The 26,287-nt window shown below is 41.5% G+C and overlaps 1 protein-coding gene across 1 annotated transcript in view; it reads left to right on the top strand.

The window, feature by feature from the left end:
* Positions 1 to 26,081, top strand: part of GPR26 (G protein-coupled receptor 26) — a 36,749-nt gene extending 10,668 nt beyond the window's left edge. Inside the window, exons 2-3 of the mRNA XM_032226000.1 lie at positions 13,229 to 13,342; positions 25,500 to 26,081. Of these exons, the coding sequence (XP_032081891.1) occupies positions 13,229 to 13,342; positions 25,500 to 25,731 (346 nt within the window). The 3' untranslated portion in view covers positions 25,732 to 26,081. The remainder of the gene's footprint in view (positions 1 to 13,228; positions 13,343 to 25,499) is intronic.
* Positions 26,082 to 26,287: the final 206 nt, after the last annotated feature.

The following is a 26,287-nucleotide window of genomic DNA, read 5'->3' as shown; positions in this document are numbered from 1 at the left end:
TTTCATTTCATTCATTTTCATTTATTCGATTTTTAGGCCGCCCAATCTCGGAGGAGTAAAAATTAAAAATTAAAAAAAATTCTCCAACACGCATACGTTCAGATTGGGGCTGGACCCTACATAATAAGGTCAACAGCCCCAGGCCTGCCGGAACAGCCAAGTCTTAACAGCTTTTCTGAAGGCCATGAGGGTGGGTGAGGTCTGGACCTCTGGGGGTAGTTGATTCCACAGGGTCGGAGCAGCCACAGAGAATGCTCTCTTCCGAGGCCCCGCCAGCCGACACTGTCCAGCTGATGGCATCCTAAGGAGGCCCACCCTGTGGGATCTTATTGGCCATTGGGAGGTATGTGGCAGTAGGCGGTCTTGCAAATACGCTGGTCCTGAGCCATATAGGGCTTTAAAGGTAATGACCAACACCTTGAATTGCATTCGGAGACCATTTGGTAGCCAGTGCAGCTCACGGAGGATAGGTGTAATATGGGTGTATCTCGGTACACCCAATATCACTCACGCAGCTGCATTCTGGACTAGCTGTAGTCTCCGAACGCTTTTCAAATACTTATATTTGACATTCTTAAAATGTCGTAACTTTCCTTGATTGTTTATTCAAACATAAAGATGAGATATACATTTCGTTATAAAATAAATCCACAGACCTTCAAAATGGCAGTATGTGACTCCAAAACTACTCCAAAAGGTGCCATCAAATTATAACTTTTTAGTGAGCCAAAAAGAGATTAAGATGCAGGAAAAAAAAAACGTATCAATTGTGATTGAACTCCAGATGTTATATTCAAACTGAACCCATTTAATGATCATATTTGCTTTTCTCCTCTTTTTGTCATTCTTCCGTCTACCCTTTGGTCGATTCATTATTTAAAGGCTAGTTCAATCCTTGTTGAAAAGAATTAAATAGCCTAGCTATTCCTCTGAAATTTGTATCACAATCTTACAAAAAATGTTAAGAAGTACTGTAGCCTGACATAATTTACGATTCTGGTAACATTGGTAACTGCCTGGAAAATTCAGCATTGGTTACATCCTATTTTGATTTTGGTGCGCATATTTTTACGGTATTGTACTGATTGTATATTGCAAATTTAAGACTGGAAGAATTTCCCAAAAAATAATTCCCAAAGGTTGTTTATATCAAGTAGTTTACTAATTTGGTCTCCCTGATGACTGAATGCCAAGGTATCATGAGTTTAGAAGTGAATGATATTTCATATGCACACTAGCTAAATACATAGCATCCACATGTAGCCATCTTTGAGATAAAATGTCTTATTTATTCTTCTCTTGTGTGAAGTTTTAGTGTGCTGAAACCAGAGGTGGGTTCCTACCAGTTCGCACCTATTCGGTAGAACCGGTTCGTCAAATCTACCGAACTGGTTAGAAGAGATTCCACCAGTGGACCCGGAAAGCAGGCCACACCTACAGAAGAGGTTCCAAAATTTTTTGAAACCCACCACTGGCTGAAACTCCACCTTTCACAATCCCTATTTTAATGCCTTTGCATCAACTCTTCCCATTGATGCAGCAAAATTTACAGTATTCCATTCAAAGGACTTAAAAATGCATAAAAGCTCAGTTTGAAAATAGCTATTGAATTAAGACTGTATGTATTGATTTAATGAATAGATTAATGAATAGATTAATTATTCAAATTGGTCTTGAAATAAATGAACAATACCTTATAATCCAAATGGATTATATTGAGACTCTTCGATATCTTTGTTCCTTTCTTTCAGTATTTGAATAGCTTACGGGTGTACACATTTTTTCGACTGAGCAATTTTCTCACAAGTACAGGGTCTGGTATTTTGGATAAACAGAGTGTTACAACAGGAATTTATCAGCTAGCTTGTTGCCCATGCCTGATGTTATATGCTGAGAGAAAGTGACTAACCCAAAGTCCTGAGAGACCACCTGCTGCCAATTACCTCCAATAGACATATTAGATCCCACAGACTAGGTCTCCTCCGATTTCCATCTACCGGCCAATGCCGATTGGCTACCACCCGGAGGAGGGCCTTCTCTGTGGCTACTCCGACCCTCTGGAACAAGCTCCCCATTGAGATTTAGACCCTCACCACCCTTCAGACTTTCCGCAAAGCCCTTAAAACCTGGCTGTTCCGACAGACCTAAAGCTGACGAGTTCCCGTCCCCGCTCGAATTGTGTGCTTGTTGATTGTTTTTAAATTGTTGTAGTTGTTTGTCCGTTGTTTTTCCTTCTGTTTGTATCCCCCTCCCTTATTTTGGTTTGTGAGCCGCCCTGAGTCCCTCTGGGAATAGGGCGGCATAGAAATGCAATCAATCAATCAAATCAAATCAAAGTCAGTCTGTCAACTTTCATGGCTAAGGTGGGACTGAAACGCAGAGTCTCCTGGTTTCTACTAAACTGGCTTTCTAAAGCATTAGAGATTATAACTTCAACACATTTTATAAAGACATTATAAAGCATCATTAATTATATTGTTCTTCTAAAATTCATTTTTAATTAAACCTGCTAAGCCGGGATTTGAAATAGAAATAGGGCACAAAATATAGATCCAGAGAGTTTATGAGAGAAGGAAATGGGCTCTGTTGTACCATGTAACTTATACACTTTCTTAGAACATATTGATTTTGCTACATGGTGAGTTAAAGACACCCATCCTGTCTCATATGACTAAAATCTTTCCCAAATTGTTCTACTCCACAATGACTTGGCTTCAGGTCAGTTGAACATACAAAGTTTACAAACAGAAATTATACTCCACCACAATTTAATTATTACTAGCATATTCCTAAGTGTGTAGTATGGTCATTTATGGAATACCTGTTCCATATACCCTGATATTGAAATGCAGATGATGGCAACTTGGAAATGACCTTAACTGCAATAACCTTCAACAATAGCACTCAGGACAAGGGTTTTTCCTCGAGTGCATTCCCAGATAAGTATTCGGTATGCATGCCTTGTTATCTTCTCAGTGCAAGAGGTGAAGGCAGTTTTTAAAATTATACTGGAATTTCCTATTTTTGTTTGCTTTCTAGAAAATAATTAGGTTGTGCCCTTTTTATCTCTCCTATCTTGATCTTTGTCAAGTGATTCTTTCATTTTTAGCTCTTATTATTGAGCACTTTTTGAGCACTATGAGAGAACTAGTTTGCATTAGTACTATATAATGTAAAATTAATAAGCTGGCTCTGAATTTACTTCCTCCTGGTTCTGAAAGGAACAGCTCACAGACTGCTATAATGTCACCCAAGAAGGATGGCTGACACGAGGGATGGTACACGTTTAATCCGATGTAAAAAGCAACCTAAACTAAAAAAAAAAAAAAAAAACGATTCTCATGATTACTTTTCTAGCCTGTATGCAAAAAATAAACTGTTTTATCACGATCTCATGGTTATTTTAGGAATCTGATGGCTTTTCACATGGCTGCAAAAAGCCCCAAATTAGCTCAATTTGTCATCGTGGTCCAATTGCGTCTCATGCAAATTTAATCATCTCCTACCCTGGCCCATCACCAGGCCCAATAATCTGAACCCTGGGATTGTCACACAGTTTACAAGCCATTTTTGCTTTCTCTGTGTGTTTCTTTTAATGCCTTTGAGTCAGTCTTGACTCCTGATGACTCTCTACAGAAGACCGCAGTTTTTCTTAGCAAGATTTCAGAAGGGGGTTGCCATTGACTGCTTCATAGGGTTGAGAGAGAGTGACTAACACAAGATTACACATACAACTAAGGTGGCATTAGAATTCATGGACTCTCAGGTTCTACACCTGATGCCTTAATCACTACACCAAACTGGCTCTTATTATTCTCTGCTTGTTGGTTCTTCATTATTCTAATGAGCCGAGGTGGCGCAGTGGTTAGGGTGCAGTACTGCAGGCCACTTCAGCTGACTGTTATCTGCAGTTCAGCGGTTCTAATCTCACCGGCTCAAGGTTGACTCAGCCTTCCATCCTTCCGAGGTGGGTGAAATGAGGACCCAGACTGTGGGGGCGATATGCTGACTCTGTAAACCTCTTAGAGAGGGCTGAAAGCCCTATGAAGTGGTATATAAGTCTAACTGCTATTGCTATTGCTATTCTCCAAGCATGGATATGAAGGAAAGAAACCATATATAGGTGTTCTGACCCCTCCTCTTTGCTCGTTCAAAAACGACAGCCACACACAGCTTGCAAAGGAATGTGTTTATCAGTCCCAGCTCAAGCTGGCTGCAAGCCCAAAATAAACATCGATAAACAGCTCTTACAAAAAGTCTTCACTCAAACTAAATACCAAACAGAGTTACGTGAATCCAGACACTTAGCTAAAGGCTCCTCTCAATGGTTACACACGAACGGAGAACGTTGACTTCTGCAACTAAGGCATGGCACCATCAGTCTTTTATCTGCAGGTGAAGATCCTAACGAGCAACAGCTGCTCATTATCCTGCATCCCGAAACAACTCACAGGTTTCTGCTGAGTCACAACATATAGGTGGTTCTTGACATAGAACCACAATTGAGCCCAAAATTTCTGTGGTTAAGTGAAATATTTGTTAAGTGAATTTTGCCCCATTTTACGATATTTCTTGCCACAATTGTTAAGTGAAAGACTGCAGTTCATAAGTTGGTTAACCTGGTTAAGTGAATCTGGCTTGCCCATTGACTTTACTTGTCAGAAGGTTGAAAAAGGGGATCACATGACCTTGGGATTCTGCAACGGTCCTAGAGTATATGTCAGTTGCCAAGCATCTGAATTTTGATCATGGGGATCCTTAAAAGGTTGCAACTGTGAAAAACAGCCATAAGTCACTTTTTTCAGTGCCGTTGTAACTTTGAACAGTCACTAAGTGAAATATTGTAAGTCAAGGACTATCTGTACTTGTTGCTTTGATTAACAATTGTTATCATATATATCTGACAAAATAAATTTTTAAATATCTGCAGAACAGCTTATTTGAAAGTATTAACATTATATGCATATTAGGGCTGTATGAGTGAATTCAAAATACATTGTGCTCAAGGCAGAATCAGTTATAATTATATCAAGCCAGAGCAATTTATAATTCACCAGCTGGATCTCATCTTACAAGTCATTTACGATATTGCAAGATAACGTGATAAACTTCATAAATCTTTGCCGCTTATCTGGACTCCCAGACCGAGATAGAATTTCAGGTTTTGTCAGATGACACAACAGGAACAACTCACTGGATTCTTATACTAAATTGTAGACAATTTTTGGCTGAAGGATTGATGTTCATTTGCATTTTATGTGAAGTTTTCTGCTTTCAATAGTAGTAGTGAAATAGGTAAGATCCAGCCTTGATTGCAGAATCGTGGTTCATCCACTGCCTTTATGGTTGAGTGAAGTTACACATAAACTATTGCCAGGAAATTTTTATAATTTGAACTAGATTAAAGGTTTATTTTAATACATCCATGTTTTGATTTCTGCATATCATCCATGTAGAATCCTGCAGTATTGTTCGTTTTCTGAAGAAATGCTTTCAACAAGCCAAGTTTTGACTAATGTTTCTGAAGCAGTTTAACCCATTGGAATTTGAAGTCCTGGAGTAGATTATAGCACTTTTTATTTCCCTGCACATCAGAGGTGGGTTCCTACCAGTTTGCACCTATTCGGTAGAACCGGTTCGTCAAATCTACCGAACCGGTTAGAAGAGGTTCCACCAGTGGACCCGGAAAGCAGGCCACACCTACAGAAGAGGTTCCAAATGTTTTTGAAACCCACCACTGGTCCTTGGATATGATTATTCTACACTATCATGCTCATATTTATAAAACTCAGTGCCTCTGTGAAAGGTAAGGATGACTACTGCGTTTGTGGTGCAATCAGAACATTGCGTGTGTTGAAGTTGTTTTAACGCAAACCAAAGATGCCTTTTAAAAAACAAGTTTACATCATATTCTTATGCATGCCAGTGCTGTGTGTGGGGTAATTTAAGGTGGTTCTGACAAGTGTCGTCGGCATCTTCATATCCGGTCACATGTGTGGCAAGCCACTCCCATCCAGTCACATGGGCGACAAGCCACTCCCACAAAGGAGGCCACACCCACAGAGTAGGTTCAAACAATTTTTGAAACCCACCACTGCTGCACATGCTGTGGGCTTATCCACACTGTTTGTTGCCTTGTTGCCAGAATACACCAGCAACAGTTACTGGAAGGTAGAAATGGAAAACATCACCCTGAATTCTACTTATCATAAAAATGATCATCAGTTGCATTTTCTTGCCAAGCTTTTAAAAAACCATTTCCCCTTTATGTTGTTCTGAACAGTTCATTCTGTTTTAACTATGGTGTTTTAGTACCTTTCAGGCTAACTCTAAGAGAAAGAAATATGTGCTTGAATGAGTCAATAGGTACTCTGATTTTTAATGATTTTCTACAATTTCCTTTCAACTACGATGTTGAAATAGTACAATGGCTAAGATCTTGCTGAACTGATTCCATGTTTCAAAAAATCAGCAGAATTTCTTTTGAAATTGCTAGATATTCTTGGCCTAGCTAGATGATCTTCTCACCCTCTCCTTAAAAATAAGTCCAAGGGTGGAGCATTTCATCATTTCTTAAGTATTTTTTTTTTGAAGGACAAACTTGCTCACTTAGAAAAAAATAAATTCCGAATTTTTTAGTCATATTTTTTTTTTTAGTCATTTTATTAAGATTTATAGGCCGCCCTTTTCCCTGAGGGGACTCAGGGCGGCTTACAATCACAGGGAAGGGAGTGCAATATCAAAAAACAAACAAAATGTGAACAAAAGAAAAATAATAAAACACAACTTTCATTCAACAGTCAACACTCGGGCGGGTAAATTGGGAACCTATCCCCAGGCCTGATGGGAGAGCCAGGTCTTGAGGGCTGCGCGAAAGGTCTGGATGGTGGTGAGGGTGCGGATCTCGACGGGGAGATCGTTCCACAGGGTTGGAGCTGCAACAGAAAAGGCTCTCCTCCGTGTAGTCGCCAGTCGACATTGACTGGCGGATGGGATTCGGAGGAGGCCCAGTCTGTGCGATCTAATCGGTCGGAGGGAGGTAATCGGCAGAAGGCGGTCTCTCAAGTACCCAGATCCACTACCATGGAGTGCTTTAAAGGTGGTCATCAGTACCCTGAAGCGCACCCGGAGACCGACAGGTAGCCAGTGCAGCTCGCGGAGGATGGGTGTAACGTGGGCGAACCGCGGTGCGCCCACTATCACTCACGCGGCTGCATTCTGGACTAACTGCAGTCACCGGATGCACTTCAAGGGCAACCCCATGTAGAGCCCATTGCAGTATTCCAGCCTAGAGATCACAAGGGCTCGGGTGACTGTTGCGAGAGCCTCCCGGTTTAGGTAGGGCCGCAACTGGCGGACCAGGCGAACCTGGGCAAATGCCCCCCTGGTCACAGCTGACAACTGGTGGTCAAAAGTCAGCTGTGGATCCAGGAGGACTCCCAAGTTGCGGACCCTATCTGAGGGGGTATAAAATTTGACCCCCCAGCCTAAGTGTTGGAACATTAGCCAAATTGTTGGGAGGGAAACACAACAGCCACTCGGTCTTGTCCGGGTTGAGTACCAGTTTGTTAGCGCTCATCCAGTTCTTAACGGCCTCAAGACCCCGGTTCATCACGTCCACCGCTTCATTGAGTTGGCACGGGGCGGACAGATACAGTTGCGTATCGTCCGCATATTGGTGGTATTTTATCCCGTGCCTCCGAATGATCTTGCCCAGCGGTTTCATGTATATGTTAAATAGTAGGGGGGATAAGACCGAACCCTGCGGCACCCCGCATGTTAGGGGCCTCAGGGACGATCTCTGTCCCCCGACCAACACCGACTGCGACCTGTCCGAGAGGTAGGAGGAGAACCACTGCAAAACAGTGCCTCCCACCCCCACCTCCCGCAGTCGTCGCAGAAGGATACCATGGTCGATGGTATCGAAAGCCGCTGAGAGGTCAAGGAGAACCAGGATGGATGCATAGCCTCCATCTCTGGCCCTCCAGAGATCATCGGTCAATGCGACCAAAGCGGTTTCTGTGCTGTAACCAGGTCTGAAGCCGGACTGGAAGGGGTCAAGATAACTAGCTTCCTCCAAGGCCCGTTGAAGCTGGAAGGCCACCACCTTCTCCACAACCTTCCCAATAAAGGGGAGGTTGGAGACAGGACGAAAGTTGTTTAAAATGGCTGGATCCAAGGATGGTTTCTTCAGGAGGGGTCTCACCACCGCCGTTTTGAGTACGGCGGGGAAGTGCCCCTCCCAAAGGGAGGCGGTCACGACCGCCTGGATCCAGCCATGTGTCACCTTCCTGCTGTTGGCCAGGAGGGACACGGGTCCAGAATGCAGGTGGAGGCACTTACAGCTTGAATGGCCTTGTCCACATCCCCAGAGGCAACATCCTGGAACTCAACCCAGAGATGATTTGCCAAGTAATCCTCCTGTGTCTTGGCTGGATCTACTGCGGTGGAGTCCAAGTCCGACCGAAACCGAGCTACTTTGTCCGCCAAGAACTGCGCATAGTCCTCAGCCCTACCCTGCAAGGGGTCTCCCGCATCCCTCCTATTAAGGAGGGAGCGGGTTATCCTAAACAGGGTGGCTGGGCGTGACTCGGCGGACGCTACCAAGGCGGAGATGTGTGATCTTTTGGCAGCTCTTAATGTCCGGACGTAGTCCTTGGTGCAGGTAGTCAGAAGTGCTCGGTTCGCCTCGGACTTATCGGACCTCCACAGGTGCTCTAGGCATCTCCTCCGGCGTTTCTTCTCCCGGAGCTCCTCGGTGAACCAAGGAGGTCTCCGGGATCCACTGACCCGGAGGGGCCGTAGTGGCGCAATCCGATCAAGAGACTCCGACGCCGCCGAATGCCAGGCGGCAACCAGAGTCTCTGCCGAACTGTGGGCGAGAGTATCAGGAATAACCCCAAGCTCCGTCTGGAACCTCAACGGGTCCATAAGTCGCCTGGGGTGGAACCACCTGGTCGGTTCCTCCTCCCTACGGTGGGGGTTTGGCCTCCGGAAGTCAAGCCTCAGTAGGCAGTGGTCTGACCACAACAGGGGTATGATCTCATTACCCCTCAGACCAAGATCACACATCCACTGCTCCGAGAGGAATACGAGGTCGAGCATGTGACCCGCTGCATGGGTTGGGCCCGAATTACCTGGGTCAAGCCCATGGCTGTCATGGAAGCCATGAACTCCTGCGCCCCATCAGAGCGTTCACCGAGCGATGGCAAATTAAAGTCCCCCAGAACTATAAGCCTGGGGAACTCAACTGCCAGCTTGGCTACTGACTTGAGGAGCGAGGGGAGGGATGCTGCAACGCAGTTGGGAGGCAGGTACATTAGCAGCAAACCCACTTGACCCTTGAGGTCCAACTTTATCAGCAGGGACTCACACCCGACAAGCTCCGGAGCAGGGACCCTACGAGGTAACAGAGACTCCCGGATAACAATAGCCACACCGCCACCCCTTCCCTGGGCTCTCGGCTGATGAAGCACCTGAAATCCCTCTGGGCACATCTCTACAAGGGGGACTCCTCCTTCTGTGCCCAGCCAGGTTTCAGTAATACATGCCAGGTCTGCCCTCTCGTCAACAATTAAGTCCCGGACGAGAGGAGCTTTGTGTACAACAGACCTGGCATTTAGCGACAACAGCCTGAGACCAGGGTCCTGACTACTCGCGCCATCTGGTCTTGGAGTGGGGCTCATAGGGCCGGAAGGAGGGATCTCTGTGATGTAGCGAACCCTCCTTCCCCGGTAATGGCTAGCCCTAAAGTCCCCGCCATGTCTGCCCCTCCCTGTAATGACCGTAATGCTCCGACCCACTCCCGTAGCAGTAGTCCCCCCAACCACCCCACTGACCCCCGCCTTCCCCAGCAGGCCCTCCGAGTCAAACATTCTCATTTATCCACCCTAGCAGTTCCCACGTAATATTTAAAAACATATAAAAATACAATAGTAACAAATAATACAAGTGGGCCATTCATTCAATTCCAGCCAACTCCCATACACTCATCATACTGTTTTAAAATTGCGCAATTATAATGTGTAGTAATGTGGAAAGGGTGGAGGGAGTGGTGATCCGCTCCTCTCCCTTCTTATGTCCTGGGGAGACGTCCTTGGCCACCAAGTCAAAAGTGCGTGATATATAAGGTGGCCGTATACAAGCAGGATTAGATATAAAGATCCAAAATTCATGGGCGGCAACCATGCAGTCTTACCCTGCCAATGAAGGTTAGCGGGCTGTATATTTAAAAGTCTCTTTCCTGAAGATGGATAAGGGCCCCAATGTAGGGGGCCAAAGTTCGAGGCTGACTTGTGCCACTCTAGCAGATGGAGGGGGAAGTACTGGTGTTTTCGGAGCTCAGTCCTCGCCACTGCAGCCGCCATCCTCTATTGCTCCCACGCCAGCTCAGCCACAATCCTACTCCTCCTAATGGTTAAGCAAGGCCCAGGAGCAAAGTCCGGAGGAGGCTGCAATGACGCAGGGCCCAGTTCAAGGATCATCCTCTTCCCTGCCCGAGTAAGCACACCAGTCAGCCTAGGACGGCCAGATCTTTCCTAGGGGCCGCAGGAGCAGGCAGCAGATAGTAGATAGTGGGATAGGTAACAGATAGTGAGGTGAGCAAAGATAGATCCGAGGGGGGGGGGGCGTCTGGGGCGGCAGCGAACACAACCATTCAGTCCGTCGCTCCGCAGTCTCAATGCAGCCTCCGACAACCCCCTTTCTTTAAGATGAAAAATTAAGTTGAAAATTAACCCCTCTAAGCTCACTAGTCACCAGGGCTCACAGTCACAGTCACTCGGCTCCAGCAAGTTCGAACAGGCTGGCCAGGGAAGAAACATCCGAGGTGTAAATGCTGTGAATCAGCTGTTTGGCACCGCCATCTTTCCCTCCACGCTTTCCTTCTAGTTCCAGCAGCTGCCGTTCCGCTGTTCAGGGGACAACTGGTAGGACCAGGGGCCAGCAGATAAATGGCCAGGGGGCTCACCAGGCAGCACCAGGGGCTCCCAGGGATCCAAAGGTGGTAAGGGGAGATGCCGAACGTCCGCGCGCCGCCGTCGCCACCGTCCCCACGCAGCTGGGCGACCCGGGCCGCTGCTGTGAGGGAACGCTAAGCCTCCGGGTTTCTTAGGGTCCTTTGGGTTCCGCAGGTCTTAGGCTCTCCCAGGGACTCTTTCCAAAAATTTTGCGGTCCGTTTGGAAGGCTTCCCGGTGCTTTTTCGCCAAGTTTGCACGGAGCGAAAAAGCCTGGTCGCCATTCCAAACCTGCACATGCGCATCTGTTGAATTGTTAAATTTCTTTATTTGAGGGAAAGATTATAATCATTATGTTACTTCACCAATACCCACAAAGGGCGGGGGGGGGGCATTGGAACTATTAATAAGGTAACTGGAAATGTTTTTTATTTAATTGCTTAATTAAAGTATTTATTTAATGTTGTGCCTGTTTGCACATCCAGCTGATTTCCATTCTGTTGATGCTTTAACCTGAATATATAAATATATAAACTTAACTAAGAGGGAGAGGCAGATAGACAGTCAGACTTAAAAAAAAATATCCAGGAAGACCCATTAATCTGAAGTAAAATATAGGCAATTACTTTCCTGGAGAAAAGATAAGAGGGCACACTTCAAAGGAATTGTCCAATGGGAGGACATAATAGTCTTTGGTCAATTTGAATCCTCTTGAATCTGTTGTAAAAGTTTCTTAGCACTTAGACTTATATACGGCTTCATAGTACTTTGCAGCCCTCTCTAAGTGGTTTACACTTGCAGGAACCACCTTAAATTACCTCACACACAGCACTGGCATGCATAAGAATATGATGTAAACTTGTTTTTTAAAAGGCATCTGTGGTTTGCGTTAAAACAACTTCAACACAACATTGTTCTGATTGCACCACAAACGCAGTAGTCATCCTTACCTTTCACAGAGGCACTGAGTTTTATAAATATGAGCATGATAGTGTAGAATAATCATATCCAAGGATCAGTGGTGGGTTTCAAAAATTGTTTGAACCTACTCTGTGGGTGTGGCCTGCTTTCCGGGTCCACTGGTGGAACCTCTTCTAACCGGTTCGGTAGATTTGATGAACCGGTTCTACCGAATAGGTGCGAACTGGTAGGAACCCACCTCTGTTCTAGTCTAGCAAAGAGAAGGACTGGGGTGATATGATTAACAGTCTTCCAGTATGTAAGGGGCTGTCGCAAAAAAAGGGAAGCTCAAACTATTCTCCAAAGCACTTGAGGGCAGGAAAAGAGGTAATGGGTGGGATGTCATTAAAGAGAGATGCAATCTAGTACTAAGGATAACTTTATTGAGAGCAAGAACAATTCATCAATTGAACAGTTTACCTACAGGAATTGTGAATGCTCCATCAGTGGAGATTTCAAGAAGAGATTGGGCAGCCATTTGTCCAGAATTATATAGGGTATGCTGCTTGAGCAAAGGATTGGACTAGAAGACTTCCAAGATCCCTTCTTGTTATAGTCTCTTCTGAATACTTTGTTAGTTACGTCATTCCTTATTGTCATCTTGCTATACCTTGGGCTTTTCTCATTTCACTCCAGACTTAAGAACACAAATGTATGTTGGCTTGTAACCTTCAGATCAGAGGTGGATTCCTACCAGTTCGACCCAGTTCGGCCAAACTGGTAGTGGTATGCCGGCCTAGGGTGCAGAACTGGCTAGCCACACCCTTCAACTGGTTCCCCAGTCACCGTCGCTGCCATCTTTTTTTTTTAGTTCTGTGCATGTGCAGAACAATTTCCATTGCCCTGTATATGCGGGCGCAGTGCACGCACGAGCGAACCAGCTGTAACTCCAGCTGAAACCCACCCCTGATTCAGATATTTTGCAGATTGTTATTGCTAATTCTTTTCTGCAAATCTGCAAGGTTCTGAAAGTTAAAAGTATGCAATCATATATAGATTTTATAGTATATGTATAAACACACATAAATATACACCTATAATGTTTCCAACATGAATATAAGCAACATGCGATAAACAATTTATGTCTACTTATTAAGATCTACAAAAATATAATTTACAATTATAAAATGATTTGTTGCAAAGGAAATGTTTAATTTACATGACCTTTTGTCAAGAAATATTATGATCCAGAAAAATAATTCTATAGAATTCCTTTTTGGGGAAAAATGCATATTGAAATGACTAAAGAAAAATGTGGAAACGCAACCTCAGTTTATAACTGATTTTCCTGTTTGTGTCCATTGTTGCACAGTGTAAGAGAGCGATGTCTAGAAGAGCAAAAGAGGCGGAGACAACGAGCAACCAAGAAAATCAGCACATTTATTGGGACTTTTATACTTTGCTTTGCACCATATGTAATCACAAGGTAAGTTTTATGCCACTTGAGTCCCTTCCAAACAAAGATATATCCAAATATTCACTTGGCAACATTCTGCTCAGGATCTTTATTTTTCACTGCACTGACAATTGTTGTCATCTATTGCTTGCATTTTGTTTCTTGCATTATAAATAATCCAATAAATGCTGTGAAGCCTGGAATCAGATTCGCACTGAAGAAGATCAGAATGGTTTAAGAAGGTTGACCATAGAACGCAACAGCTCTTTTATGCATAAATACGAGTCCATATTTATTTGTGTACAGATATTTCAAGTCATAGCAAACAACTTAAGGAAGGTATCATGTCATATATTTCCATAATGTTTATAGACCTGTATTTTATGATGTTCTTATCTAATAAAACTCAGCATTTTGGCCATATAACCTTGAATATTTTCCTGACATTCTCTCATCTTTCTTTGCTCCCTTCAGCTATTACTAGCAACATCTTTGCTGTGTGCTGTATTACAAATATATCACCGTAAAAGAACATTTCAAGTGCCCTCCACATGGTGATGGCAAGTAATAGCCCAGCTTTATCACTGTGGAGCTCAAACATGATTTATCACTGCTAAATATATTAAAGAAGTTTAGAAAAATGCTCCCAGTAATAGTAACATAACAGAGAGGGAGTATATAGTCTAAATTGGTAGTCTTTGATTTGTGACCACAGTTGGAACTGAAAACTCTGCCACTAAGCTTGATGGTCACTAAATGGAAAATCAAATGACTGTGACAGACTTTTGACCCAACTTCCCATTTGGTCACTAAGAAGTCACCATGGTTAAGTAAATCATGTGTCTGTGACTTGTTATTTTACTTCTGCATTCTTCATTAAGTCTCCTTATCACAAGTTGGTTGGAAAACACATAAACGGCAACCATGTGATTTCAGGATGCTTCAGTGTTTGTAAATGTGACGATTAGTTACAAATTTGTTTTTTTTTATAGTATTGTAACTTTGAACAATCACTAGACCTGGCAATTTGTAAGCGAGGATCGCTGGTGATGGAATTATTAATGTATAATGGTGTACAGTTTAACTAACACAAGATCACAAAAATCTCAGTTCTACCACGATTGTCAAAACAGTTCAATGTTCCTGCAAAATGAAGACTGAGGGGAAAACTGCATTCAAAGACATCATTTATAATTGTTCGAATAGAACTAAATTATTGAAATGTTGATTGCGGTACTTCAGAAACAGCACAAGAGGGGAAAATCAGAAAGATTATGTTAGCTTTTATGAACATTTGGAATGTGTAGATTTATATTTAACAGAACAGTTGATGGAAAAAATGAGAAGATCTTGGCACATATATGAAACTTAAAGCAGTATGCATACTGATGTTAGTTTTCTGGTGCTAATAATTCATTACATATGTCCAAACTGTGGGAGCTTATCAAATGCAGTTCTTATCTTCTACTTCTATATTTTGACTCACAAATCGAAATGTTTATCTGATACATGTAATATCCAACTTCAACGGTTCTTAGAATAAATTATTTATCCAGCTTTGCTATCTCCATATTGGTAGATTTCAAATGTTTTTAGAGCCGAGGTGGCGCAGTGGTTAAATGCAGCACTGCAGGCTACTTCAGCTGACTGCAGTTCTGCAGTTTGGCTGTTCAAATCTCACCGGCTCAGGGTTGACTCAGCCTTCCATCCTTCCGAGGTGGGTAAAATGAGGACCTGGATTGTTGTTGGGGGCAATATGCTGACTCTGTAAACCGCTTAGAGAGGGTTGAAAGCCCTATGAAGCGGTATATAAGTCTAACTGCTATTGCTATTGCTATTGCTATATTATTATCCCTAGAACATTTCCATTAAATCTTGTCTCTCGACTTTCTTTACTAGCAAGCTTGTATTGAAGATGGATTCTTGCACACCTTACTGGTCTGCAAGGAGAAATCCTGAGCACATAAAACTGAATACGCAATGCTTAGATATATATCTGTATTTGAGAATTAGCATCCACTCTGACTCTGCAAACCGCGTAGAGAGGGCTGAAAGCCTTATGAAGCGGTATATAAGTCTAACTGCTATTGCTATTGTCCAAAATGTTCAGATATAATAGTCTGTGGTTATACCTATTGAGAATTCTGAAGTGTTGTATTATAGACATATTAGGAGACACTGAGTTCATATAGGCTGATTAAAATATGTTAAATCAAACTCCAAATTTGAAGAGAAAACAGCTTTGGTGCCTTGCAGATAATCATTACATCAATGGTCACCAGGAACCATTTCCATGGAAAATATTTTTCTGCAGACTGAAGGGGGACATGGTTTTGCATGTTGCCTGCATCCCACGGATGAGGCTTTGCTGGTTTGCACAGCGTGGTTGCTGACCCGTTGTGGCCCAGTTGCTGGCATGCCGCGATGCAGTGCCGGTCCATGGACCAGGAGTTGAAGATCCCTGATTACATCATCCAGATTTACCTGAGACATTATATTAAAATAATTCCTCCTTACTTCCCCAGTCAACTCTAGACACTAACATGTTGAAAATAGTTAGCTGGGTCTCCTTTTTCCATCAGTATAAGATTAATTTACCCTACTATTAGATCAGTGCTTGGAGAAAACAATGCGTTGAGACAGAGAAATACATTGGGGAGAGGAAAGATAATGGATTAGTGTTTCAAAGTATTGGAATGAGAGATAGCTTCTTTTAGATTCTTCTCTGGAGAGTAGCTATATAATCAGATTTTTCATTTTTATGGTGACTGGCTCAAAAGACATATTAGTGCAGAATGACTATTTTTCATTGTACCACTTGATTTTTTTTTGTTTGCTAATTTGTCAGTTGACATATTGATTGTAAAATATTCTTCCATTACAGCTTGGATTCATGCCCATTGTGGTTAGTTTGGGGCATCGGATAAACATAAGTAGCTGACCCATGAGTTGATAAATTAGATTAGGATGGATAGATATACCATTATGTAGCTGGGCTTATATGACCAAAGTAAGATGGTTAAGAACAGATTTGAAAGACAAAAAATATCTTCTAAATATAAAGTGTGTTTATAAAGCATAGATAGATGGCAGAGAGAGAAAAAGAGATAGATGATGATGATGATGATGATGATGAAGATAGATAGATAGATGATAGATAGATAAGAAAGATGGTAGATAGATGATAGATAGAAGGATAAGAGAGAGAGAGAGATGATAGGTAGGTAGGTAGATGATAGATAGATAGATAGATAGATAGATAGATAGATAGATAGATGATAGATAGATAGATAGATAGATAGATAGATAGATAGATAGATAATAGATTCTGATGGATCAGTTTAAAATGGCAAATGTAATTGAATGCTGTCATACACACACACACTCAAACACACACACACACACACACACAAACACACACACACACACACATATCCAGTGAATACATACATACATACACCCATGAATTTGTGTTTTGCAATCAAGCAAAATGCTTGATCTTTGCCATTTCTACGTAGCCACTGGAATACGTTTAAGGCAGCTTTCTGTTCTTATAATTAAGGAACACTTAAGGCTCAAATGAGAATTTGGAACCAAAAAGAAGCTGTGCTCTGCTTGGGCCCCAAATGTGTTCTGAAACTCTTCTAAATTAGACCTAGCTGATAGCATCTTGCAGGGGATAACTATTGCTTATTTTAATTAGTACCTAACATTTGCTGTTTCATACTTAGTTGTTTTCTTGTAATAGGCTAATACTTGAATCGTCCTATTATCTGATACTAACACTGATCAGTTAATGTTAAATGTGCTTAACTTTATCAAATATAGTTAAATTTAAATAATATTTAGACTACCAGTACTGGGTTCACCGCAACTATTTTTCTGTGGGAGAATTAGTTTTATTCTTCTAAATATATGTCTTGGTTTTGTCTAATTGATGAATTGTTGATGTGCCATTATGTCACTGTCAACTCTTCATAACAACTTAGATTTTTCTCCTGGATTTACTGTATGTTTACTGTACATTTTTAAAAAAACCGATTTGTATTCTTTTAATCCTAATTATGTATTGGGAAGTTGCATGCCATCCAGAATTCCCTGACCAAAGTGATCTGCAATTTCTGAAAATATATAAACAAATTTACTTATACATTATTCATACTTCTGAGTGTCTGTTTATACCATATTGCAATATTTTCCTAGTCTTATTTTTGTCTTCTGTTTTATGTTATGTTGTATCCAATGGATGGAAAATCAAACAGATATATACTGACTGTTTAAACCAGTGGTAGTCAACCTGGTCCCTACCGCCCACTAGTGGACATTTCAGCTTTCATGGTGGGCGGTACAGGTTTGCTGTAACTCTGCTTTATAAATTTTATAAAGTAAAGTTACTTCCCTACTTTATAAATCACCATTACTGTGGAACCGGTGGGCGATTAGAAAATTTTACTACTAACAGACATACAAAAGTGGGCGGTAGGTATAAAAATGTTGACTACCCCTGGTTTAAGTGCTTTTTTAGAAGGCAAGATGGATGACAATTGATCTTCCAGGAAGTTCAAGCACTTTTTTCTATAAACAGACCAAGATACCAAATCCAGTTGTAAAAACATAATATAATGCGGAAGTATTACAAATAGCAATAGCACCTAGACTTATATACTGCTTCACATTAGTTTTACAGCCCTCTCTAAGCAGTTTACAGAGTCAGCATATTGCCCCTACAATCTGGGTTGTTATTTTACCGACCTCGGAAGGATGGAAGGCTGAGTCAACCTTGAGCTGGTGAGATTTGAACTGCCAAACTGCAGCTAGCAGTCAGCTAAAGTAGCTTGCAGTGCTGCACTCTAACCACTGTTGAGAGTACTTGAGAGACCGCCTCCTGCCAATCACCTCCCTATGACCAATTAGATCCCACAGATTAGGCCTCCCGAGTACCATCTGCTAGCCAATGTTGACTGTCGACCCCTTGGGGGAGGGCCTTCTCTGTGGCTGCTCCGGCCCTCTGGAACGATCTCCCCGTGGAGATCCAGGCCCTCACCACTATCCCGGCTTTCCGCAAAGCCACTAAGACCAGGCTGTTCCGGCAGGCCTGGGGCTGACGAGTTCCCGGCCCCACTTAAGCTGTTATGACTGTTGTTTTGTTTTTAATTTTGTTTGTCTTGTGTTCTGTTTGTATTCCCCTTCCCTTTGGTTTGTTAGCCGCCCTGAGTCCCTCGGGAATAGGGTGGCATACAAGTTGAATAAACCTGAACCACTGTGACAACTATCGAATGTAGAATTCGAAAGGAAGCAACAGAATGTATTAGTAGTAGAAGGAGTTGTTGTTGTAGTAGTAGGAATAGAATGTAAGAATACATTTGAATGATCTTGTTTTCGGATACACAGCAGAACTGATGAATTAGAATGGATGTTCCTAACGAATGTAGCACTATTGTACAGAAAGTCACTAGTATCATTAGACATGTGTCAAAGCACAGCTTCTACAGACTCCTAACTCCCAATGTTTCTTTTCTTGGAGATGGTTCCTTATTATTGCTCCTCTTTAAATAAGATAAACATGGCCAAAGGAGGAACAGCTCTCCCACTCTGCCTCCTTCAGATGCTCAAACAGACAAACAAAAGACCACTGAGAATATTTCCCTCAATACTTCCCCACCTCACTTACCCCTCAGTTATTCTTGTTAGGTGTAACTACTGATTGTTCTGTTATAGAGACTAATTTGATTTTGAACTTAATAACAGCAGCAAGACTGTTGGTGGCGCAATACTGGAAGAAGGAAGATTTGCCTACTATTCAAGAATGGACATTAAAAGTAACAAACCTAGCAGAGATGGCTAAAATTTCAGCATATCTTAAGGACCATTCAATGAGAGATATAAACTGGAGTGGAGAAGATGGATTGACTATATTCAAAATAAATACGGGACTAAGAAATTCCAGATAGTTTATGACTGAAGAAGCAAGGAATGATATAATTTGTTTAGAGTTAGCCTAGCAAAGAGGAGTTAAAGCTCAAATGAAAGATGATACTAACTTTCTTTAAGTTTATTTTAGAACATCTTTATTAAAGATTTATACCCTGTATTTGTTCTGGGAAGTCGGGGGGGGGGGAGTTGGGGGGGTGGGGTTCGGGGGGAGGGCAGGGGGGGAGGTAAACATTTGCAAAAGTTTTTTTTTGCTAAAAAATTTCAATTAAAAAAAATAAACAATACTTCCCCACCTCACTATGTAATACTTAACAATATAAATCAAAGAAGAAAAAGAAAATCCAGGATTTATCGGGGGATCTTTTTTGTAGCATAGAAATCAATGGCTAATTTCTCCAAAATTGCTTCGTAGTTTAAACACTCGGCAAAAAAAAAAAAAGCAGATTATAGTTTCAAAAAATCATTAGAAAAACAATTGGAAAAAATAATTGGATCAACTACTGCATTTTTAAAAATAGCGTTTTAATGTCATGGTAGTAAACATTGATTCGTTCTTTTAAAGACTCAACAAGAAGGAAATAATGAAGCTTGAATCTCTCATTGATTTAAACTATATATTCTAAAAATTCATGTGATATAGACTTTGTACCAGTTCTATGAATATATTAATATTTATATGATAAATGAGGGTATGATTAATACAGCTATGATTTGGACTAGTGATTAAGGCACCAGGCTAGAAACTGGATAACTGGTCTAATCCAGTGGTGGGTTTCAAAAAGATTTCGAACCTACTCTGTGGGTGTGGCCTCCTTTGTGGGAGTGGCTTGCTGGCCATGTGACCTGGTGGGAGTGGCTTGCCGGCCATGTGTTTTCTCTCTCTCTTTCTCTCTCTTTCCTTCCTTTTGTCTCTCTGTCCCTTTTTCCTTTTTTTCTTTCATCTCTCTCACTTTTTCTTTCTTTTTTCTTTTTTTATTTCTTTCTTTCTTCCTTTCTTTCTCTTTCTCTCTCTGTGAGTCTGTGTGTTTGTGTGTGTGTGTGTTTGTGTGTCAGTGGTGGGTTTCAAAAAATTTCGGAACCTCTTTTGTAGGTGTGGCCTGCTTTCTGGGCCAGTCACTCTCTCTCAGCCCAATTCAGTTTACAGGGATGTCATTATGAGGAATATCTTAGGCAGAAAGAGTGTGAAGTATGTTTTCTGCCTTTAGTTATTTATAAAAATAATAAAGAAGGAACATAAATAGATACAGTGGTTGGTTCCTACTGGTTTGGACTGGTTCGGCTGAACTGGTAGTGTTTCAGCAGCCTGGGCTGGAACCTGCAGCAACACAGGCCTGCCATGCTCCTGAACCGGTTTTCTGGGTGCCGCCATCTTGGTTTTCCCTTCTGCACATGTACAGAACAATTTTTATTGCACTGCTCTTGCGTGTGCAGCGTACATTAAGTGTGTGTGTAGCGCGCCCACAAGCAAACTGGCAGTAGTGCCTGCTGGAACCCACCCCATGATAGATAGATAGATAGATAGATAGATAGATAGATAGATAGATAGATAGATAGATAGATGGATGGATGGATGGATGGATGGATGGATGGATGGATGGATGGATGGATGGATGGATAGAAAGAAAGAAAGAAAGAAAGAAAGAAAGAAAGAAAGAAAGAAATAAGGATGGATGGATGGATGGATGGAAAGAAAGAAAGAAAGATAGATAGATAGATAGATAGATAGATAGATAGATAGATAGATAGATAGATAGATAGATAAGATAGATAAGATAGATAGATAAGATAGATGAGATTTGCTAAAATATTTTCTCCTGTTAGAAATCAAGATTGCGAGGGAATTAAGCTCTTCTCTGGCTTTGATGAGTTCCAGATGCAAAGATACTTTTGAAAATACTGAAACCAGTAAAATTTGTAATCCCATGCCTGGATCAAGAAATGGTCTACACCAGTGGTGGGTTTCAAAAATTGTTCGAACCTACTCTGTGGGTGTGGCCTCCTTTGTGGGAGTGGCTTGCCACCCATGTGACTGGATGGGAGTGGCTTGCCGCCCATGTGACCGAATATGAAGATGCCAATGACACTTGTCAGAACCACCTTAAATTACCTCACACACAGCACTGGCATGCATAAGAATATGATGTAAACTTGTTTTTTAAAAGGCATCTTTGGTTTGCGTTAAAACAACTTCAACACACGCAATGTTCTGATTGCACCACAAACGCAGTAGTCATCCTTACCTTTCACAGAGGCACTGAGTTTTATAAATATGAGCATGATAGTGTAGAATAATCATATCCAAGGACCAGTGGTGGGTTTCAAAAAATTTTGGAACCTCTTCTGTAGGTGTGGCCTGCTTTCTGGGTCCACTGGTGGAACCTCTTCTAACCGGTTCGGTAGATTTGACGAACTGGTTCTACCGAATAGGTGCGAACTGGTAGGAACCCACTCTGGTCTACACCAGTGTGTCTCAACCTTGGAAACTTTAAAAGTTCATAGAATGCTGGGATTCAACTCCCAGCATTCTGGAAAGTTGAAGTCACACATCTTAAAATTGCTAAGGTTGAGACACTCTGATCTAGACTCACATAATGATAATAGCTACTGCCTATAATTTATCTCTTAGAATAATGGCTTAAAGTTATCTTTTGCTGTCTTCTTGATGTAGTTTATATAGTCTTTTATTACTCCCACCCAAAAAAGGAGGAGGGAGAAAGTTACCTCCAGCCTTTTAAAGTTCAAGTCATAATTGCATCTAAAACACTTGCTTGATTTCCTAACAGAAAAAATTGCCAAGCTGTATAAAGGTCATACTTCCTTATTTTCAATATGCATTGAAAGGTTTATTTCAGTGTGCATGGATTGAATCCCAGTGGCTAATATCTATTTTTTCAAAGCTATGTATAGATTCTTAAAGATTAATCAATTGACATTAGTGTATGAGTTATATTTTTCCTATAGAGAACTACTTTAGCATTCCCTCTAAATTCTCTTGTTTCTTCTCTTTGACAACAATACTGTAAAACCTTCTGAGTGCTGAGAAATTCAAAATGGTACATTTAAATATTTTTTAATGGAGATCTTACAGGTAAGAATGGGACTTGCTACGTGTGATAGAATATCCTGAAACTGACAGTTTGACAGAAATTAATTATAAGAAAGTGGAACTAATTGTTCACTTGAAGGTAGTATATGCTACAGCTTTCCAATGCTACCATTATATTGTGCTACTCATAAATATTCTTGGTGTATTAGTTCGTTATAGTTTACCTCTGTAGCAGTGGTGGGTTTCAAAAATTGTTCGAACCTACTCTGTGGGTGTCTGTTGCCACCCATGAGACCGGATGGGAGTGGCTTGCCGCCCATGTGACCGGATGGGAGTGGCTTGCCGCCCATGTGACCGGATATGAAGATGTCGATGACACTTGTCAGAACCACCTTAAATTACCTCACACACAGCACTGGCGTGCATAAGAATAGGAAGTAAACTTGTTTTTTAAAAGGCATCTTTGGTTTGCGTTAAAACAACTTCAACACACGCAATGTTCTGATTGCACCACAAATGCAGTAGTCATCCTTACCTTTCACAGAGGCACTGAGTTTTATAAATAGGAGCATGACAGTGTAGAATAATCCTATCCAAGGACCAGTGGTGGGTTTCAAAAATTTTTGGAACCTCTTCTGTAGGTGTGGCCTGCTTTCCGGGTCCACTGGTGGTTAACTTCTTCTAACCGGAACTGGTAGGAACTCACCTCTGCTCTGTAGATGCAATTATCAGCATGTTCTTGACTGGACAGGTAAAGTTATCTGTGAAGGGAAGTTTCCAAAAGACTTAATGGTGAGCTAAGAGCAGAGGTGGCACAGTGGTTAAATGCAGCACTGCAGGCTACTTCAGCTGACTGCAGTTCTGCAGTTCGGCTGTTCAAATTTCACCGGCTCAAGGTTGACTCAGCCTTCCATCCTTCCGAGGTGGGTAAAATGAGGACCCGGATTGTTGTTGGGGGCAATATGCTGACTCTGTAAACTGCTTAGAGAGGGCTGAAAGCCCTATGAAGCGGTATATGAGTCTAACTGCTATTGCTATTGCTATACACACACCCAAGGGTGCTTTTTCAAGAGGCAACTGGACTTTCTGGGTTTTTTTTGAAGATGTTTCACTTCTCATCCAAAAAGCATCTTCAGTTCTGACTGGATGGTGGGTTATGGAAGTATTTATACTCCTTTCAGACAACTGGTCATTTGCTTCCTTTTACAGAATCATTGAGGCCACCTGGAGATTTATGTGTCATCAGGGTCACCTGGGTACTGCAAATGGGAGTGGAACCTTCTTGGAATTGTTGAAAGGACTGTGTTGTAGACTGGAGATGGATGATGTGGTATCCCTCCCGTCTGTTGAGAGAGAACTGTTCAATTTTGACATAGATGGCCTCTTTGACCCCTCTTTCAAACCAGCGGTCCTTTCTGTCCAAAATGCGGACTTTGCTGTCCTCAGAAAAGTGGCCTTTGTCTTTTAAATGCAGACTGATAAAGGCTATACAGATAAACCTCCAGGTGGCCTCAATGACTCTCTAAAAGAATACAAATGACCAACTGTCTGCAAGGACTATAAATCCATCCATTTCCCACCATCCAGTCAGAGCTGAAGAAGCTTCTTGGATGAAAAGCGAAACATTTCCAAGAAAACCCAGAAAATCAAGATGCCTCTTGAAAATTTTTTTTGAAACCCACCACTGGTCCTTGGATATGATTATTCTACACTATCATGCTCATATTTATAAAACTCAGTGCCTCTGTGAAAGGTAAGGATGACTACTGCGTTTGTGGTGCAATCAGAACGTTGCGTGTGTTGAAGTTGTTTTAACGCAAACCAAAGATGCCTTTTAAAAAACATCCGATTCTTATGCATGCCAGTGCTGTGTGTGAGGTAATTTAAGGTGGTTCTGACAAGTGTCGTCGGCATCTTCATATCCAGTCCCATGGGCGGCAAGCCACTCCCATCCAGTCACATGGATGGCAAGCCACTCCCACAAAGGAGGCCACACCCACAGAGTAGGTTCAAACAATTTTTGAAACCCACCACTGACACACACACACACACACACACACACACACACACACCTCCTGCACAAGCTTTAACAAGCCTTGGGGATGCTTTATTTCTCTACTATGATTCTATTCTGCAATCAGTCTGATGGTCTCCAAGAAAAAAATTACCTTGGATTTTTTTGTCTTGATTTATGTTGAGAAATTTATGTTTATGTTGATTTCTCTATTGTCCTCAGACCAACCATCACTTATTAAATGAAAAAAGAGGCACTTGTAGCCTTTTCTTTCTCTTGCTGATCATCCAGTTAGCACTAGGAAGGTTACGGTAGGGAGATATAGCCTGATTCTTTGCCTAGCAATGTTAACCAAAAATAAATAAATCATAATACCCATTAAAAATTATCAGTTTGAAAAAAAACCCAATCAAGCCAGTTCTCTGCAGATCAGAGGTGGGTTCCTACCAGTTCACACCAGTTCGGTAGAACCGATTCATCAAATCTACTGAACCGGTTAGAAGAGGTTCCACCAGTCGACCCGGAAAGCAGGCCACACCTACAGAAGAGGCTCCAACATTTTTTGAAACCCACCACTGAGACACACACACACACACACACAGACACACACACACAGACACAGACAGACTCACACAGAGAAAGAGAAAGGAAGAAATAAAGAAAAAAAGAAAGAAAAAGTGAGAGAGAGATGAAAGAAAGAAAAGGAAAAAGGGACAGAGAGACAAAAGGAAGGAAAGAGAGAGAGAGAGAGAGAGAGAAAACACATGACCGGCAAGCCACTCCCACCAGGTCACATGGCCAGCAAGCCACTCCCACAAAGGAGGCCACACCCACAGAGTAGGTTCGAAAATTTTTTGAAACCCACCACTGCTGCAGATCAATTGTCTCCACAAATGGCATAAATCCAATGGATTTAATATAGTTTCAACATTAGGTACCCAATCTCATTTTGATATAAAACATGTGGCATATTTCTTACAGATGTATTTATATTGACTGGAGAACATGTATAAACAGAGTTTTATTTAGTTTGTTACTTTCAATAGTTTGTTACTTTCTTATGCATATAAATTTCCCAGAGATTATAAATTTGGTAGATATGGAGTTATGATATTTTAATATAGATCATTCACATGCTTGATATGTTTATCTGATGCTAATTTTTTTTTCTTTCTCTCTTTTTTTCTTGGCAGATTACTAGAATTGTCATCAATAGTTCCCATCAATGCTCACTGGGGAGTTATTTCTAAGTGCTTGGCCTATAGTAAAGCTGTTTCAGATCCCTTTGTGTATTCTTTGTTACGACACCAGTACAAGAAAACATGGAAAGACATAATAAATAAGATGTTGAAAAGAGGCTCAATAAATTCATCAGCTCTCACAAGTGAATCACAAAGTCGACATTTTTTGCAAGGGAACGAATGAAGAGGCAAGAACTATTTTTGAAAATGTAGCATAAAGCTGATGGACAAGCTGAGGAATGATAGGCAGGAATCATCAGCTGACAATATTTTGGAAAGCCTGCCTGTTAAGTGTTCAGCAATTTAGGTAATTAATTTCAAATCAAAGTTGGATGCCTTTTAATTCTGATATACAATATAGCCTACTACAAGATCTCCTTCAGTTCCATGAAATATGTCCATTCATATCCACAAAGACATAAGCTTGTCTTTATTTAAACGTGGATTTGGTATGAATTATAGTAAAGGATGGCGATTACATACCTACCAACATAAAAACACTGGACAACCTTGTGACACTTTTATTATGTGACAGCAAAATGACACCTGCTAAAATGTGATTACATAAACTACATGATCTATTCTAAATATACATGACTATTCTTCCTAAGATATGGCTATATGAGGTCATACTTAATTGCACATAAACCTGTTGGGTGGGAATCAGAGTATCTCTTCTATAGATCCTTAGTGTGAGGTACTGCTTTTGTTATGTGCAAACACAAGAAAGGTATTATTAT

Source organism: Thamnophis elegans, chromosome 10 (genome assembly GCF_009769535.1).
Source record: "Thamnophis elegans isolate rThaEle1 chromosome 10, rThaEle1.pri, whole genome shotgun sequence".
Lineage (NCBI taxonomy): Eukaryota > Metazoa > Chordata > Lepidosauria > Squamata > Colubridae > Thamnophis > Thamnophis elegans.
The sequence above is the reverse complement of the archived record's forward strand: the minus strand, read 5'-3'. Positions and strand labels throughout refer to the sequence as shown.